Raw genomic sequence first — 19,410 nt, forward strand, 5'->3', positions numbered from 1 at the left:
AAATATAGCTGTGTCTCCTTACTTGGCAATTCAAAGGACGTTTCCTTGCCTATTTCTTTCTATCATGTGAATTACTTCAATTCACTTTGAATTACTTTCAATTGTTTCAAATACTTTGGTGAGCTCCTCAACCATAAGTTATTTTAGACTGATTCCTTGTTTTTAATTTTATTTTTTGGGACAGAGACTCACTCTGTTGTCCAGGCTGAAGTGCAGTGGTGCTCACGCAGCCTCCACCTTCCAGGTTCAAGTGGTCCTCCCACCTCAGCCTCCCAAGTAGCTGGGACTACAGACGCACACCATCACACCCTAAGTTTTGTATTTTTTGTGGATATAGGGTTTTGCCATGTTGCCCAGGCTGGTCTCAAACTCCTAGGCTCAAGCGATCTGCCCACCTTGGCCTCCCAAAGTGCTGGGATTACAGGCATGAGCCATGGCACCCAGCTAGCGTGATTCTTTAAAATTACCAACATAGTTTCATAAACTGCTACAGAAGTGCTGATGCTTCCTGGTGAGAGATGCTAAAAAGGCAGAGGAATCTCTTCAGCCCTTAGAGGGTCCTGAAAGTAGCCCATGGAACTCAGAAATCTCAAAGGTTTCCTAGACCAGATGCAGGGGCCCTGGGTGATGTGCCACTGAACAATGACTTGAACTAAGCTGTACTTAGGCTTCTGATGGCTCCATTTGCCAAAGGCTTCTGAGTGAAGGTCAAGGGTTTGCCAAAAGCAGTCCAGATGTTCCATGCCTGGTTTCCCGTAGCTGGCACGGGTGCTGTGCCCTGCCACATGTTTGACTCCAGGTTTCCTTTAGGTTACAGCACAAAAGGAAGTTATCTATTCAGGATGCACCTTTTCTGTCCTCACATGAATACTTAAGGAACAACTTTATCTCCAAGACTTCTGGAATTCAGCAGCTCCCCACAGCCTGCACTTCTATACCAGCTGAGCTGCAGAAAGGGGAGAGATGGAGATAACTTGAAAATGCAACCTGTATGTCTTACAGATCAGATGCAGCACTTGCCCATTGAAAATCTCTAAAAACAAGACCCATGTTTGCCTTTTGTCATGGGACAATCAGGCAGCAAACAGCTGAGGACATCGAGAAGTCAAGCCTACAGATCGCCAGAGATTCCTCATCATTGTTTGAAAACAACGTTGTTCAAATTTCTTAGTATGAGCAGGAGATCTCTGTGGACTTAAGGCTTCAAGAAACATCTATGGGCCAAAAGAAACCTTTAAGCATCATGAAATTGCTTCCAAAGCCTCCGTACAATATAGAAAACAGAAACAAAGGAAACCTCAAAGTAAATTAATGAGTCAAAGGTCAAATCATATAAATTGTTTGAATGCGAGCTTTAGATGCAATCTATTCATAAAAGGAATAACCACAAAGGAATAGTTTACACTCTCTTCAGGAAGACTTCTGGCAACAACCAATAATATCCCTACTTAATAAGAATGAATAATTCATGCTCTGGCCTCCATCAGGGTGCCAACCTCCAGTTACAAAGAAACCGCCTTCTATGTAAGACCATGAGTGATTGGGCATAGGGGATCTCCCTTTCGGAGCAGCACTGGCACACCAATCTGGGACACCACTAAAAGTACCCGGAGTCCGCTGAAGTTACAGGCTACAAAGGCACACATTTAAAAGCCACTGAGCTCCATGACCATTCCCAAGGGCTTCAGGATCACCCACAGCTGTGGAACTGCCCCACTGTAGCTTTCAATTTCCTTCCTATTTCCTACTGCTCAGCCTGACCAGGAATAGACCCTCTTCCCTCCTGTATCTTCATATGTCTCGGTGTATCTCCTTTCAAGTCTGTCTGACACACCTCATTTGAACCACTCCAGAAAGCTCACACCCTTCTCTGAGCAGTCCCCTGTGGTCTTGGGGCTCATGAGGATGATGCAGCTTCAGGTGCTCTGGAGAAGACCACTGGGGGAAGAAAAGGACATCGCAAATCCAGAAGAACGCAAGAAGGTTATGACTAAGGGACGAAATCTGTGTTCTCAGATATGATTTCTCTGGGTTTTCTTTTCTTCTAGTGGTATGATTCTTTGGGAAGCTTCTTGGCTGTCTTCATTCATTTCTTCTTTCATCCATTCAACAAAGACTTATTGAGTCCCTAATATGTATTAGGCACTTTTACATGAGGCATCTCCAGAGGTCACAAGGAAACCACTGCAGCCTCATCATGGAAGCACGCCTTGCCAAGTGAAACCAACATGTGCCCAACCCTGAGATCCAAAGAAGACAAGAAATGAGTATGTTTATGGGGTCTCCTTTTACTGCCCATCATCTCCAGATACCTTTTACCAAGTCAGGCAGCAGCTGTGCACTCAATGTCCATAGTTTGTTTTGTTCTGTTTTGCTTTTAAAGACAGCTTAGTTTGAATAGGTCACTCCCACCCCCTGTTCTTCTTCTCCCCTCATATTCCAAGTGAAGATTTATTTCCAATTAGTAAGTTGGTCAGGAACACGATACAGTGAGGCTTGGGAACAGCCTTGGTTCCTGGCACCAGATAGACTCTAGGTATTTGGATGTGTGGTTTTAGTGTAAAAAAAAAAAACCCTTGAAAGAAGGGCCTGGACTCACCAGTCTACCCTGGGCAGGATGAGGATGGAATAAAAGGGTAAAGGACTAGAGGCTGAGAGTAGTTAAACTCCCTTCTTACGCTCAGAAGCAGTAAAACTGCTTCTGAATGGACACCCAACCCACCCGGCTTCCCACACCTAAGTCACCCTCCCACCTCCTGCCAACCTTCTTCTTTTGATAGAGATTGTTCTTTCACCTCATCTCATTAGCACTGCAGTAGAGACACCAGGAGGAACCAAGGAGGGGACAGGTTTTTTCTGGGACACCAGGTAACACTGGAGGTCAGAACTTAGACCTTGAAGTCAGACTGATATGGATTAGAAACCTAGTTCTGTCCTTCCTAGCCAGGTGACCCTGGATGAATCACTGTATTCATTTGATATTCGGTTTGCACATCTGTAAGATGGGTAAAAGAATCCACATGGGATCATGAGTATTAAAAGTTTATAGCTGAGGACTTCTGATGATGGAGGCGGGCATCGTCCTAAAGGCCACATGTCCATGACTCCATCTAATTCTCAGGGTACACTGACAGGGTAGGGACGGCTGCTATGATGATTACATGGGAACATGCAGAAAATCTGCTCACAGGTTATGGAAAATATATCAACACCAGATATTGTAGGTAACTGAAAGGTCATCTCTTCTACTCTTCACTAACTTCTAACCACAGGGGTTCCCAGATACCGAACAAGCCTCTGATGGTGGTAGAGTGGGGTCCTTGAACTGTTGTCAGTATTTCACATAATGAGTATTTAGTAAATGCTACCTGTTACTGTGATCATTATTGAGGCAGTAGCAGTGTGTAACATCTTTTCATCTACTGGAGTTGGGGAAATAGGGTATATTTTGATAAAACACATTTGCTTGGCTTTGGGGGCTTGTCTCTGTCATGGATACTCTGAAATGTGTGTGGTAAGGATTTCTGAGACCATAGGGAAAGAGAACATGCTGGGGTGGCCCCTGCCTGGCCCAGAGCTGCTGCTCAGACCTCAACCATCTGTTCCCCCAAATTACTCTGGGTCTTCCCATTGCTGGGAACTGTATTTCCCATTGGTTTTCTCAGGAAGCTCCAAAAGAAGCTATCCAGGTCTCCCGTGGGGCTCAGTGGTGGGCACAGTCCGCGTGGAGTGTGGCACTCACCTCTGGCCAGGTTGCGGTGGATGGTTTCCTGGGACATGCTGTGCAGGCGCTTCATGTAGTCCTCGCTGTACCAGACCCGCAGCCACTCCCCAGGCCGGATGTCCCTGCATGCCCGGAAGTAGATGCGCTCACTGTGCTGGAACGCCAACAGGTTCTGCTCCCTCTCCTCCCGAGAGATGACCACGTACCTGGTGGGGAGGGGAGACAGGTGAGAACGCATGGGCCACCCTTTGTTGAGTGCCCGCTGGTGCCGGCCCAGTGCTGGGCAAGTGTGGATGGTTAAAAGTCCACAGGCATGTGGGCCTGTGTGAACATCGGCAGAGCAGCTGCCCTGTCCGGAGAAGTAGCACTGGCCAGAACCCATCCCTGTCCCAATGTCACTGTGTTGTGGGACCTCAAGCACGTCTCCAAACCTCTAAGAATCTCTGTTTTCTGAGACTAGATATGACACCTGCCCTGCCTGCCTCACAGCATATGGAAAATATATCAACTAGACATTATAGGTGATTGAAAAACTGAAAGGTCATCTCTTCTACTCTTCACTAACTTTTAACCACAGGGGTTCCCAGATACCCACAGGCCTCTGATGGTGGTAAGGCTGGGGTCTTTCAACTGTTTCCAGTATTTCCCAAAGCCTAGCTCAAATAGCCCATGTGACAAGGTGTCCAACAGATCAATTAATAAATGCTAAAGATCAAAATCTTTAAAAAATGGGGGCTCCAGTGGGGACAGAGGAGGAAGGTAAATAAGAGACTACAGAAGGTTGACAACCACTGGTTAATCTTACTAAATGATTTTAAGATAAGGAGACTGAGGCTCAGAGAGGCCAAGCGACTTGCCCAAAGTCACATAGCTAATAAATGGGGGATGAAGCTTTGAGTCCTATGCACGTTTCCCACTGTAATTCACGGTTCCCATGTGGGCATGTAAAGCACCAACTTGGCAATGACCAGAAAACCTTTAAAGTTCTGTCAGACCCTCAGAATCTATGGCCCTCGCCCATTCTCACTGAAACAACATTTGCAACATCCAGCCCACCGCCCTACCCACCTCCAAAAGGTGAGATGAGGGAACACCTGCTGAGGAGAGAAAGTGTACAGATCAGAACGCAAGAGGAAATTAGTTGGTGTTTTAGGGTTCTGAGCTACACAAGCATCTAGGAAATTTGTAATAAAAAATAAACTTATTTCTTTATGTGATGGTTTGTCTCATAAACCAGGGACAATAATCAAAGTCCATCTGACTGGTGTAGCCTGATGAATTATATCTGGAAAAGTCCAGGGGAAACAAAAATTCACAGAATAATTCAAGTGGATAATAAACAAATGAAAAGTATTCAGCATCACTAATAAAAGAAACACAGCATAGCACATTGTCTCATTGGCACAGATTTCTAAAAGATGATAATATCTCTGTTGGTAAAGGTGGTAAGAAAGGTGTCTCCTGTACTGATGACGCAGAAGTAACAGGTGTAACCCTTTAGGAAACAATGTGGCAACATGGCTCAAGAAACATTTACGGATGAAGTATGCAAACCTGGCATACCACTATGGTGACTTGTATCATTGTGTATAGTAGTACAAAGGCAAAACATTTAAATGTCTAATACTAGAGAAATGATTTCATAAATGATGCTACATTTATACAATGGGATGCTACTCATCTATAGAAAAATGTTTTCAAAAAATCTTTTACTAGAGAAATGATTTCATAAATCATGCTACATTTATACAATGGAATACTACTCATCTATAGAAAAATGTTTTCAAAAAATCTTTTATGACATGGAAAGATGGTGTTGAAATAAGATAGTGTAAGAACAATAGGACTGGAAGTATTTAGACTATGGTTCCAATAATGCTTTAAAAACAAGCCCCAGTAAACAACTTGAAGGAAATATACCAATATTTTAACAGTGACAACCCCTTATAGGTGGATCATCTTTGTAATTTTGCATACTTTCAAAGTTTCTCTCAATAAGCAACTATTACTGTCACCCACCTCACCTCTGACACACACACAAAGAAAAGAAATATATGAATGCCAATTCCAGGATGAGGTGACAGTGGTGGCAGCTAGCAGCATGGAGAATCTACATTCCAGAGGTCCCAGGGATGGCACCAGCTGCCCCTCATCTATATCCTGCCTTTCTCATCTGGAGAGCCTGGGAGGAGGCTGTTGCCTTCCAAGGAGGATCACTGGAGTCCAGGGAACAATCCATTCTGGCAACAGGATGCTGCAAGACCTCAAAAGGCGTAAGACCAAGGCAGATGGGAGAGCAAATGTTGGCTTTGGCTGCTTCAACCTTTTGAGAGAAGTAAGTCACAGGCTTCATCATGGAGGTGTAGAACTTGCAGGATTTACAGTGCTTAGATCCCCCAGAATTTGCATCTTGTCCTAGGTCTGTGTTCTCTGTTAGCCCCAACACATCGGTGTTCTTATCAGCATCGGATATAAGCATCGCTATCTCTGAGTAGTGAAGACCACACGGTGATTTCCATGCATCCAGCCATGATGTTATTAACAAAGGACATAAGAGAAAGGAAAAGAGACCCTCCTGGCTGACAGAAGTTGCTCCAAATTAATAATTCCCGATCTCAATTCTACAACTGTGAGTCAGACTTTTCTCCATAGCTGAGATTTCTTCTGAATATGCAAAATATTTCCAGTCCCCAATTTAGTGAGAGTCTAGGATTTGACATCCAAAAATAATCAACCTTGCAGTTAGCACAGAATAGAAGTCATTCCAAACTTTCCTGCTCCTTTCCTGAATGGAAAGGAAAACCATTCATTCATCTTTTTCTCACAAGACTCACTTGAATCACAGAGCACCAGGATTGGAGAATACTGTCTTCTCCTTTTTTTTCTTCCAGTTTCTAAACAACCACCAAGCTCTAAAAGCTAGAATTATTTCTCTGACAGTCAACTTCAAGAGAAAAAGCTAGAGGAGAAATACATTCCTATCATGGATTTATTTATTCAAAAGAGCAACTTCTAGGGTGTGTCAAAAGGTTTAGAAAGACTCAAGTCAATTTCTCTTTCCATCTTCTGGTCTTTTTCTATCCATCAAGAATCAATTATTTGGAAAGCTAACCTCAAGGCATTGTATAAATCACAAAGTATTTTCAAAGGCAGATCAACACTTATTTAGATTTTGTTGTATTTGGTTGTTCCAAAACTTAGCATTTGAACTATGATATATATGACAACTCTTGGTGAATCACAACCCATTCCCCTGACAAGCTGTTAATTGTAAAAGCTAAATGGAGCCAGCTAGGTCCCCAAACCTGTTACCTCTAATTAGATCTCCTGCTTTTAAGTGTTTTGCCTTAACACCTGCTGGCTTGAACCACTCCCCAGAACCCTTCTGTTCCCATTCACAACAGCCCCTTTATGAAGAACTATGCCTGCTCCATTCATTACATGGCCGCGGAAAGCAGAAGCCCTCCCCAAGGAGTGGAAGGCTACCAGGAGGTGCAAAATCTATCCATCGTGGCTGAGCAGCTCTTTGCAAGGAGGTTTGAGGAGTTACCAGGTCACTACCTCTTGAGAGAAGGCACAGAGAATGCCTGGCTGAGGCTGTTCTGCAAATGCTAGCACTTATTGAGGCATTTCAACTCCAACCCACAGAATTTGGGACCTTTGGAGCAATCAAGGGGAAGGTGGTGGTGCTGCTGATGGCGGTGGAGAGCTCTGGACTAAACCTGTCATGATGATCCTGGATTGTTTTTATTCCAACCTCCCCGCTGACCTTGGGGACTGGATAGGTAAGTACTAAGACAACGGTTCTCAGACCTCACCCACTGTGTCTTATCAAGTGCATCATATTTTCTAGCTGACTAGGACATGACTATTGGTTCCAACGCAAAAGAGAACATAACACAGGGCATCCATTTTGCTGGAGGGAATCGACTAGGCCAGGCTCAGACACTATTGCTTAATGGGTATCTTCAATAGAAAGGAAGCTGCCCCAATTAGGGAGGCAGAACTAGAAAAAGACTGACCGAGAAGAGGCTGGGCTCAGTGTTCTCACATGCATAGGTCTCTGGGATAGGAGGGGCTTTGGGTCACACATCCACCTGGTCATGGCTAGAGGCCTCCCTCTTCCAATTCATTTCTGTCTCTCATCCAAGTTTCCTCTCCCTGTTTTAATGTGCTAGCCCCACAAACCCCACTGAAGCCAAGAAACAGAAACTGAAAATCTTTTCCATCCCAATTTGACAAGTCCTCCCTGTCCCTTTTGCTCTGACTTCCATTTCAGTTTTACAGCTTCCAATTCGGCCCCTTCCCTCCCCAGGAACAGAGAGAGCAGCCAGCCAGTCACTGCTTCATACATTGACATTGGGAGAGAAGGCCCTGGGAATGGTTTCATGGCATCTTTGCATCTCTTGAAAATTGGGTAGTCCTCCATTTCTATGGTCATGCTTTTTGACCAAGAACTGCGGAGGATGGCCTGGATTTCAAGAGGCTAAAGGTAGGTTAGAACCTTCTAGAAAGGGGATCTGTGGGCAAGACTTGGGGATTTCCTGCCTGAGAGAAGCTCTCTGGGACTGGCATTAAGCCAGGGCAATGCACAGGTGAGGAGGCTTCCTCTTAGCAGAGGAGCCAGCTTTGGTTACTTTGAGAAGCCTCAGATCTAGGTGGGCAGAGCCTTGCCAGTGCCAGACACACAGACACCTGGATTGGTGGGGAGGGTCATGCTTCAGGGGGCCCCTAAAGTGTGCACTGGCACATGGACAACCCCTGACCCCTCTAGAGCCTCCTGTCCGAAACGGTAATTGTTTTACCAGAACGTCTCGCTTACTTTTAGCAAACAAAAGGTAAAATTGACTTAGCAACACCTCACTTTTGAAGAGCAGAGAAATGAAATATAACTGAGTGGTTTTGTGCATGGATGCTCCATCCCTTAAGCCTATGCAAGCCCTTCCTTTCCTCCGAGGGCCTGGCATGGTGCTGGATACAGGGAATCTGGCAGTTTATAGAATCAGAGAAATCAAGGGGCACTCAAGCCCTTCTCACCAACATGCTTTTCCTTAATCATCTAACCCCTGCTTTGGGGACCTTGAGGTTTTCACAGGAAACGAAGAAAGAGAATACACACCAAAGAAAGATCCTGGACACTGGGTGTGTTCAAAGAGTGAGATCGATTTCTTTTTATTGCCATCTTAACAAAAATACTTCGGAAGGCAATCTTTGATTCCAGCATAGGAGGCCGGGCAATTCCAGGCAATAATTAAGCCATCGGGCTGTTGGACAGGAGAGTGTTCAGTTTGAGGGAAGCAGGAACCCCCAAAAAACCACAGAATAGGGAGATGGAGCCAAAGGCACAGGGACATTGCAGTCACCTTCCATTCTCCCTATGTGGGACAAAGCTTGGCTTGGGTTTACAAGCAGCACTCCAGGAACGGCCTTGGAAGGCACTGGGTGCTGCAATCCTCCCAGCTCCTACTATGGCTGGGGGCAGCATGGGAGGGTGGGGGGTTGTTGGGTGGAGGGGTTGACTGTGGGACTTCTGCTGGGGTCAGCTTCAGGTCAGGGGAAAAAAAGGACACACAGCTGAGCTGCACCCAGGTCAGAGCTAAGCTTGTATCTGCCACCTGCCACTTCCCTCTCTAATGCTAAGAACCCAGTTTTCTCCCCACACTCCAATACGAAACATGAAGCTAGAGGTGTGTGTAGCTAGTGCATAGGCAGCCCGAGCAAGCAGAGGCAAGGCATGCTGGAACCTGGAATGGGACATGAGCCCTACTGGGCTCTGGATTCTTTCAGAAGCCAGGGAAGAGGTTGCCCTCCGCTCCTGAGATCTGGCCCTGCCTCTCCCAGCCACTGGCTATGAGCCATAGGGCCAGGGCAGGGTGGGAGAATCACCTGCTAAATGCTAGGTGCCTCCTACCTCCACCCAGGACAGCTGAGGCAGGAGCAGAGATACAGGAGGCACAGGCCTGGCAAGGGGCAAGGCCCGCCCCCCGCCCCCTTCCCACTACTCCAGATCTGGCCTCTGACAAAGGAGCTGGGAAAACTGACACCCTGGCTTCCAGTCCTGGCCCTCTCACTAACTGGCTGTGTCATTTGTCTTACACAGATGATGATGATAAAAATGATCAAAATAATACCTGACTTGGCTGCCTCGAGCTGACTGTCCTGAGCCCCCACTGAGACCACCCCTCTGCAAGGGCGAGGAAAAGCATAAAGTGCTCTCTGTGAACGCAAGACAGTCTTTTCCCTCCTCCGACATCATCCCATTCTTCTCCCTACTCCAAAAAAGGCAAGCACAGCAGCTGAGCACGCGCACAAGGGCAAGCGGAGGGCCAAGGCGGGCACCACCCCAGGGCAAGGGAGGGCAGACCCCTCCCTGAAGGACTGACTCAACCTGCCCTTCAGGCCTCAACCCCTTCAAAAGCAGCAGCATCAGGGCCTGGGAGATCACGTGTGGGAGGCCGATACAGCAGCCCCAAGGTTGGAAAGCGGGATTTCATTCAGATGCTCCCCACTGTTGCACCCCCCTTCCCTGCAAGGCCTGCTGCCACAGGACACAGACCAAGAGGAGAACGATCTCCAGGCCAAGCAAGCATCAAGCAGGTGGCTTTTCTTGCATCTTCAGCATCCGCCAAAGATGAGGGTGTGTGGGGCTGAATACATGCTCTGTTAGAGCACAGGGCAGCGACCTGCGCTCGGTGAGGAGGTGACAGCGCCCCCAATGTCCTACAAGGGTCATTGATCCTGTTCCTGGACACGAGAGACTGGCCCCTGTTGTGAGGCCAGACATCCCTCCTCCATGGCTCTTCCTCCTAGTGCAGACTAGCTGGGTTAGAAATTGTGCTTTCTCTTCCGAGACCTGGTAGTCCTTGTGGGGGCTGATGCTGGGGAAGCTGGCGGGGGCTCTGGCAGGGGGGCTTGGGCCTGGGTGGCCTGGGGAGTGGAGCCCATAGGAGCTGCCCCTTCTGGCCCACGCTGAGATGCCTGAACCCCATCCCGGATCTCTGTCAGCGTCTGGCACATCTGACCAACGCGGCTGGTCAGCTCGGCCATGGCCTGGCCGATGACGTGCATGCTGTTGGCCATGTCCTGGTGCACGGTCACCAGCTCCTGGCAGAACTGCCGGAACACCTCGGTCTGCTGGGCATGGACGTGGAGGAGCTGCCAGTCAAGGCCCGTGGTGGGTGGGCTGGGGTGCGGCCGAGGGGTCCTGCAGGCAGCCTGGGCCTGGGGTGAGGGATGGGGCAGGGCCTCTGGCTTGGGGCCCACCGTCTCAGACTGGTCTGAGGAGGAGGATGAACGGAGCAGGGCGGGTCTGGCCAGGTGGGCCTCTTCCTCCGGAGACTGCTGCAGAGGCACCCGAAGAGGCTGCCTTGAGGGCCCAGGCGCCTCCTCATCTTCATCATCTTGGGGGACAGAAACAAAGATGGAAAAATGGTTACAAAAGGGAGAAGGAGGGAGGCCTAGGGGTTGGCCCTGCCCCTGAAAAACACCTGAGTATCCCCCTGCCCTGCCACCCTGCAGTCTAGTTTGACCCCCACCCAGAGAGAAATCACTGTTCCCCAAATCCCTGAGGTGTGTGGGCCCAGCACCCCTGGGGGGAAGTTCCTCTTCCTCTCACGGAACAGCTCTATTCTAGTGGGAAAGAGCCCAGGCCAGGGGACTTGGAGACCGCAGCCCAGCGGCTGTGTGCCAACCCAGCAGCTCCTGACCTCAGCAGTCACTTCATCTCTCTGCAACTCACTTTCTGCAATGATAACAACTGCCCTGTTTACATGTCCAACGGCTTGGCTACCTTACTGGGTTGCTAAGAAGAGTCATAAACAAGATGACAAACATGAAGGTGCTCTGCAACACTGAAGGAGCGGCACCTGCCCAAAGGTACTATGATGCTTTCGGCCCTCTGAGTGCCACCCTCTCTGAGGCCACGTCTGCATTGCTTGGGGCCATCTTGTGGCCTTGCTGGAACCTGCACCCTTTTTTTTCCATAAATTATTGGGGTACAGGTGATATTTTGTTACATGAGGACGTTCTTTAGTGGTGACTTGTGAGATTTTGGTGCACCCATCACCCAAGCAGTATACACTGCACCATATGACGCAAAGGCGTAAGAATGATACAAAGGACTTTGGGGACTTGGGGGGAAGAGTGGGAGGGAGGCGAGGGATAAAAGACTACTAATATGGAATCTGCACCTTTGAATCACCACAGCGGATGCTGACAGGCTGAAGAAACCGGCAGGACAGTGCAGAGCAGGACAGCTACCTCTGCAACCAGCCCTGCTGTCCCCCTGTCCCCCAAGGCAGGCTTCCAGTTCAGTCACATCGTGCTCCCCCCCAGGAGCATCTGACCACACAGGGGCCATTGGACAGACTGCTCCTTGCAGCTGGACACAGGGAGGGGGGCCCAGCGTCTGCACATGTGGGTCCTGCTTTCTAGTGACCAAGGGTATGGGCTAATCCCTGTGGCAGGAATAAATAATGTATGGACTGACTCTACTGACAGGCAAGCCCTCCCTGCCTGGATCTGAGGGCTCAACTCAGAACCACCCCCCAGGAAGGTGACGGGGAGGACAGATAGGTTTATCCTACAGTTACCTCATACCTCCCAGGGGTCCTGGGGGCTCACTTAGGCCACCTTGGTAGGAGCCCTGTGTCTCTTGGCAGTGCTTAGTGGGACAGCAGCCATCCCGAGATCCCAGAGACCTGTCTAACATGGCCAGTGTTGGAAGGAGTGTGGCCTGGCGAGGTGATGCTGCTCCCTCCCTCCCAGGTCCCCGTTCTGCAAAGCCCCTGGCCGAGTGCTGCCGCAGCTGGCCACTGCCGGGAAAGGGAAGGCTGTGAGCCTGCCGTGGGGTCAAGCAGGCTCTGCCCGATGGCACACTCGGGCTTCCTGTCAGCCCAGGTAACCTTTGGTGGCCTTACTACATTCAGTTTCAGGGAGATGGAGGGGTGAGCGGAGCAGGATGCAGGGAACAGGCTTTACTAGATGCTGACCCCCCATTTATTCTTATCACGGGGTAGAATCCTCTTAAGACTTAGGAAAACGCTGATTCACAGGAAGCCAGTACACCCGGGTTCAAGTCCTGCTTCTGAATCGAGCTTGGGGCCACCTTGGTTTTTAGAGCTTACTTTCTGCATTGCAAGGAAGTTGAACTAAATGGTCTCCATGTTCTTTTCCAGTCCTAAACATCTGACTCTGTGAACCACCACCTGTCAGGAGCCCCAGCCAAACAGGAAGCGAGCGGATCCCGATGGCAGGGGGCCCGGGAAGGGGAGGCGCAAGGGAGTCTTTGCGAAGCACCTTCCCACGGGCTGAGCCACGGCCGCTTCCCTGGGGCCTCTGCTGCCTGGCTCCCACCACTCACCAGCCGGTCAGGCAGATGGCCTCTAGTGGGGACTGCAGCTGGCCAGGGATGGGGATGTGCAGAAGTGGAAAGGGGTGCAGCCCCTGCAGAGGCCTCGAGTACTCCCCCTTCTGCTGAGCCCCAACTAGAACTCCAGCCCTAAGGGACACCCGCCTCAGCCGCTGGGGCCCTGGCTTCAAAGTGCATGTGAGACACAGGAAGTAGAGAGGAAAGGCAGGGACAAGTACAGAGGGAGAAGAGGGGTGGGGAGCCGGTAGGGGAGCAGCCAGGAGGATGGAGAGGGAGCTGAGAGGCAGCCGTAGGGCAGGCAGAGAGAGGCAGCACACAGAGAAGGGGGGGCAGGCAGCGTGGCTCAGGCAGGGAGTAAGGAGAATAATAGAGGAACAAAGCAGTCAGGACCAGACACAGAAAGGAACTGATCTTTCCACAGCCCAGGCCTTCACAGCTTGGCTGCCTCGTCTCCAGCCCCCTCCCCCGCGCTGCTACACTTGGGCTTTCCTGGCTTCTCACTGTTCATGGAACGTGCCAAGCGCCTTCCTGATGCGGGGCCTCGTACATGCTGTTCTCTGCCTGTGCACCTCCCCTCCCCTTCTCCGCGCCCCACGCTGCTGCCTGGCCTGGTTAACTCTTACCCTTCACATCCCAGCCACTGGACTTTTCAAGGGAGCCTTCCCCAGCCCCCAGTGGCGCCAGTTTTCCCCACTCCTTAACTCTCAGACAGAGCTGCTACGTTACCCGCCGGGTCAAATGCAAAATGAAAACGTGGGTCCCTGGCTCAAAAACTATGAAGAATGTCCAGATGGCGACAGCAGAGCCTGAAACCCCGTGGCCCCTGAGACTGTTCAGGTTGCATGCTCATGAAGTCGGCCCTGCTCTCAGGACCTCCTGGACTCCTGTGTCCTTCATCCCTTTGTTACCAGTTTACTCGTGCAATTATTTAAGGTTGGTTTATTCCTAGGAGTCCACGGTCTCCCCAAGAGCAGGGCCTGTGTGGGGTTTACACACAGCTATCTTCCCAGCTCCTAGCACGGCTCTGGCACAGAGATGCTCAGTAAATATTCTAGAATGAATGCACAAAAAGGCATGGAGAGGAGATGAGTGGAGGAAGGAGGGGAGGATGGAAAGAGTGGGCTGGACAGAGAGGGACAGGAGAGAACCAGAAGGAAAGTTGGTGGGAGACTGTGGAGTGTTGGCTGGGGGGCAGGCGGCCGGCTGGGCGGAGGGGGACTGGTGATACTCACAGCTGGTCGAAGGGCTGTCGGTGCCATCCAGTTCCGCCCTGGGGAAGCCACACCCTGCATGGGCCGTGAGCAGCGCCGACTCGATGGCCCTCTCGTGGGCCGTGAGCACGATGGTGGGGGCCCGGCCCCCAGCCCCAGGGCCTGACAGGGACTGCTGCATGAAGGCCAGCTTGTCCTTGGTCCTCCGTTTCATGTCATCCCATCTGTGCTTAATGTCCTTGACGGAGCGGGGCACCTGGCTGACGGAGGTGATTTTCCGGGCTATGCCTTCCCAAATCTTGTCCCTGTCAGCATGGGACAGCCGCATGGTCTCCCTCCCAAAGAGCACTGCTTCGTGATGAGTCACCTCTGTGACAAGAATGTCCAGCTCCTCCTTGGAGAACTTGGGCTTCCTCTTACGCTCGGCCAGGTGTGCCACATTCCTTGGGTTGAATATCCCACAAAGCACAATTGGGTAAATGACCGTCAACGCAGGTGGTCCTCCTCCTTCCTAATTGCTGGCCCCCAGCTGGGGAGCCAGGAGGCATCTGGGGCAACCTGGCCCCCACCACACCCTCCTCCTACTGAGAGGTCCCTTCCACTACTCCTCGGAGGGGAGGGTGGAAAGAAGAGACGCGTTACATGGGAGGGAGCACTGAACTCAGAGTCGAAGGCCTTGGTTTCAGGGCCTGCTTTAGCTCTTACTAGCTGTGAGAGCTAGGGCAGTTCAAGTTCAACCTTTCACACTATACTCTCCCTGTCCAGAATAATAACCACAACCCTTCAGGGTTATTACTAAGGAGGGAAAAACATCATGATGTAAGGGGCTTAAAATCTCTTAAAGGTAGTAATAAGGGATCTTATTGAAATTAGGATTAGACCATTGTCTCTATAAAGTGGTATTACCTACAGCCCTACAGCTGAATGAATGGCTCAGAAGAATACATAACCAGGGATACTACTTGCACTGGGCTGCCATGGGATGTAGCAGTGACAATGCCATGATTAAGGTGTGGCCACAGAAAGCTGATTCTGCCCAGTGGCTCTCTTCCCCTACCCCTTCCCTATCCCAGTCAGTTCTCCAAGCCCCCACCTTTGCATATGTGCAGGAAAACAGGTTTCCTTCCCATGGGAGTGCTTTCTTCTGCTGTGGCTTTTTGGTAGAATTTGAGAAGCCCACGACTGTCCTGAGGGAGACAAGTTCCACTTTGGTGGACACCAGGGGGACCTGGGATTCCCCCTCAACTGAGCAGCCAGAGGCCCTGGGCAAGGGGCATAGCATGGCCCTTCCATTTCACTTGGCTCCTGCTCTGGCTTTGGAACTTGATTTCTCCACATCGTGGCTCTGTCACCCTTTACCTAGTGATCAAAGGTTAAAAAATCCACCCAAGAGAGGACATGAGGGTACGGAGGAAAGCTCAGAGCGCATTCACTCCTTGGTTTCCTTCTGAAACCAAGAGGGGAAGGCCGGCGGCACCAACATCCTTTAGCCCTCACCTTCCTACTCATGCACCCAAAACACCAGGGCCCAGAAGATGGGAAGAAGGCTGGAGGCCTCATTACCCGGTCCAAGATGGTAGCAGGAACATGGGACTAGACCTGGATCTAGAGACTGAGTCTCCTTGGGCCAAGCCATGGGATTCATGTGAACCCAGTCTCCTTCTCCATAAAACTAGGGTGATAATTCTAGTGTCACTGCCCAGGGCTGTCAGGAGGACTTAATGTAGGTTTCTCAATCTTGCCACTATTGGCAGTTGAGGCTAGATAATTTTTTGTTGGGGGGAAGGAGTGTCCTGTGTAATACAGGATTTTATCAACATCTTTGGCTTCTACCCGATAGCATCCAACCACCAAACATGTCTCCAGGCCTTGCCAAATGCCCCCGGGACACAAAATAGTGCCCGGTTGAGAACCACCACAGACAGATCACCTAGCATAGGGCTTCATAAAGATAAGCTCAACACGACAGTACCCATTCCCCTCCTCCCCCACCATTAATTTTGTTAAGAAACTAACTGATTCCATTCAATCATCCCCAAGTAGTGCCATGACAGTGCAAGGGAGAGCATCTGCAAATCAGAAAGAGCTACACCACGGAAGCTGGCCATGAAGGGGAAGGAGGATTCCCAGGATCAGCAGCTTTCCCCTCCAACACCAACAGGAGGGGTGTCTCCATGGCAACGAACTGCATCCCCAACCCCAACCTGCTCTTTGAGCCGTCATAAGATGAGAGCCCACCAGCTGTGACTACCCAGATGCCATCTTGAATCAGGACAGGCTGGGAGCAGAACAGGACAGATATCATGCTAGCAAGTGGCAGTAGCAGAAACCCCCAAACCCCTGCTCACCAGTGCCCATCCAGGCCCAGGAAGCCACACTTCACCTGGTCCCTTGTGCACAAGCAGGAAGAACACTGACCTAGGGTTACAGAGCAAGGAGTTCAAATCCTGATTCTGCTACCCTGACTGTATGCTCTTGAGCAAGACCTTGTCCTGCCCTCAGTTTGACCACTGTGGCACGAAGACCTGTACAGAGCAGTGGTTCTCAATGCTAGCGGCACTTCAGAATCACTAGCTTTTAAAATACCAAGGCCCAGGGCCCATCCCCAGGCCAATTAAGTCACAATCTGTGGGGTGCCAGAGGATAGCCAAGTTAGTTCAGATGATAACCCCCCTCTTTGGGGTTTTGGGAAGGCCTTGTCCCCAAGGAGGAGGATCAGAGATGGGCGAAAGAGTGGAACAGATTCAGTTCTATGGGCAAATCTCCTGGCGCCTTAAAAGTAACAGCACAGAAAGCCTGATTCCCAAGTGGACAGATGCATGCTATCCTCTGCTTGCCTGGAGCCAGGCTGCAGCCACAGGGAAGGCAGCACAGTGGCACAGGCCGGGGTTCCAAACTGTGCAGCCGCCCGACAGCCTGACTTGACACCACACCCCAGTGTCCCCAGACACAATCCTGGCTCCTTTGAAGGCCCAAGTCAACGAACCCCTCCTCTTTCACCTGGGCCCCTGCAGCACATTTGTGCCTCGGTGCAACAACTCCACTGGAAAGTCATCTCTGTGGTGGGAGGTGTGAGCCTGGGAAGGGCCAGCGGGGGTGGGGCATGGGGTGTGGTGGGGCAGGACTGGGTGATCCACCCCAGTTCAGAGTCTGACTCGAACTAGGTGCTCAGTACACAGGTGATGAACTGTAAGTGCTCAGCTGACCTGGACCCTGTGGCAGTGAGAAGAGAAGGCAGTCGCGGATGTCAAGCCACCTCCCTGGGGCCACTTTCAGGGCAGTGTCTGATCAGCTGTGTGCAAGGAGGTTGGGGGCAGTGGGTGCTATTCTCCACACTGCAAGGCAGGAGGCCCGCTCATCCCTGGAGCCTCTGTTCTGGACCCACCAAATGGCAATGAGAACACCTGCCCCAACCCATAAGAGGGCAAATGCTAAAGTACTCTGGGAGGTGTGAACTGCTGTTCAGCCGCTCAGGGCGCTCTGATAGGAGTACAGGTGGGCAGTGGAGCCACTAGGAAGGGCACAGGAGCCCTCATCACACATTTCTCGCCTCAAACCTGTTTCTCCTCATTTGCTGAGAAAGTCTCCGAGTTTGAGACAGCACACTCCTTCTTAGGAAGTTGCCCTCTCTCCAAGCACAATCCCACCACCAGCCTGAGGCCCCACGGGTCACAGAACTGTGCACATGCCAGCAGAGGGCCCAGGTCCATGGTGTGGCTGTGCTCCTGACTCCAGACATCTGAGGCTTCCTTCCCCTCCCACCCAGATCCAAATCCCCAGTCAGTGCTCCTAGGTCCCAGAAAGAAGCCACCAAGCAGGCAACAAGGCAGGTCAGATCTCCCACCCCTGTCCACAAACCCCACCAGGCAGAGCCCCTTGCACACGGCACAGACCATCAGCATCACACTGGGCCTGTGGTTCTAGGCTCAGTTCAGTCATCCCTGGGTGACCCTGGGCCAGTCTCCTGCCTCCTCTGGCTGGCATTTAAGGAATCTTCTGGTGCAAACTTCTGTCACAAACACGGAAACAACGGAAAGCTGACGCTTCAAAGTACTCAAACTTAGGCAGCAACACTGCCAAAAAACTGAGCTGAAGACTTTGTCAGAGCCCTTTCTTCCATGGAGGCTGTTTAAACAACTGCTGGGACTGCACTGGGACGATTTCTCACACCACCACTGCAGGAGCCTGCTCTGAGAAGGTGTCACAGTCCTAGGTGGGGGGCATTCTCCTCCTCCTCCCTAGGAACGCTGCCAGAAGCCTGGGGCCCAGGTCCTCCAGACACACTGGCTAGTGATCACCCCGAGGGGTCCCTGCATCCCAACAGCCTGGCCACACGCCATCCTCTAGAGCCCCCTGATGGAGGCCTAGGGGAAAAGGTGAGTCCTTCAGAGCTAGATGCATCCCAAACCCTGCAAACAGCAGCCTCCAGAAGTCTCCACCACTGGAGCTCCCATAGGCCCAACACACTCCCTTGTCCCCTTTCCAGAGGCCAGGCAAGACCCCCGGGACATCAGTAGAGCAGGGCTCACCTCATCCAGTTGGCTTTGGTCTCGTCTGAGCCATCTATGGACTTATAGCGGTTGTTCTTGTCCACAATCTGGAAGAAAGAGAAAGAGTCTAGGATGGGCCATTCTAGAGGGGTTCTCATGTCCCTGGGCTCCTTCCCAACCAGGGCCCAGGGCCTGGCCCCACCTGCTCCCTCCCCCTCCCCCTGAAATGTCACCACTGCTACAGAACTGAAATGCAGGCTGGGTTCAGAATCCCTGCTACCTTCTCTCCACCCATTCCCATTCTTCTAGGGACACTGGGGACCCTATTCTCCTAGACCCACAAAGCCCTTCACAGGTGTTTTGAATTCCTGGGAGATGGGAAGCAGATGGAACCATCACTCTCCTCTGTCTTGATGGAATACACAGCAACATGGCTGACAAGGGGCCTTTCCACTGGCGTTGCTTTGCAACCACAAAGGCTAAACCAATCCTTCTCTCTTTACAGTTTCTGTGGGAGACAGAGGCCACTGCTGGATGACTGAACATATGGGATTTGAGAGGGTTCCTCCTCTCCCTAACCTCTAAATGTTCAAGAGCCTCAGGGTTTGAAGCTGG

General features: G+C 50.9%; 2 protein-coding genes across 3 annotated transcripts in view; both read right to left on the reverse strand.

The window, feature by feature from the left end:
- PRDM11 (PR/SET domain 11) overlaps window positions 1-19,410 on the reverse strand; it is an 87,433-nt gene that overhangs the window by 11,592 nt on the left and 56,431 nt on the right. For both annotated transcript variants that reach the window (XM_023215784.1, XM_023215786.1), the window contains 2 exons: window positions 18,835-18,902; window positions 3,743-3,930 (listed from right to left, as the gene is read on the reverse strand). In XM_023215784.1, coding sequence (XP_023071552.1) covers window positions 3,743-3,930; window positions 18,835-18,902 — 256 coding nt within the window. The remainder of the gene's footprint in view (window positions 1-3,742; window positions 3,931-18,834; window positions 18,903-19,410) is intronic.
- Window positions 8,868-10,543, reverse strand: LOC111544928. The gene is given in 3 exon segments (XM_023215787.3): window positions 8,868-10,250; window positions 10,252-10,365; window positions 10,368-10,543. Coding segments are annotated over 3 exon segments (711 nt in total). The 5' UTR covers window positions 10,509-10,543; the 3' UTR covers window positions 8,868-9,794.

This window comes from Piliocolobus tephrosceles, chromosome 13, assembly GCF_002776525.5.
Source record: "Piliocolobus tephrosceles isolate RC106 chromosome 13, ASM277652v3, whole genome shotgun sequence".
Classification (NCBI taxonomy): Eukaryota; Metazoa; Chordata; class Mammalia; order Primates; family Cercopithecidae; genus Piliocolobus; species Piliocolobus tephrosceles.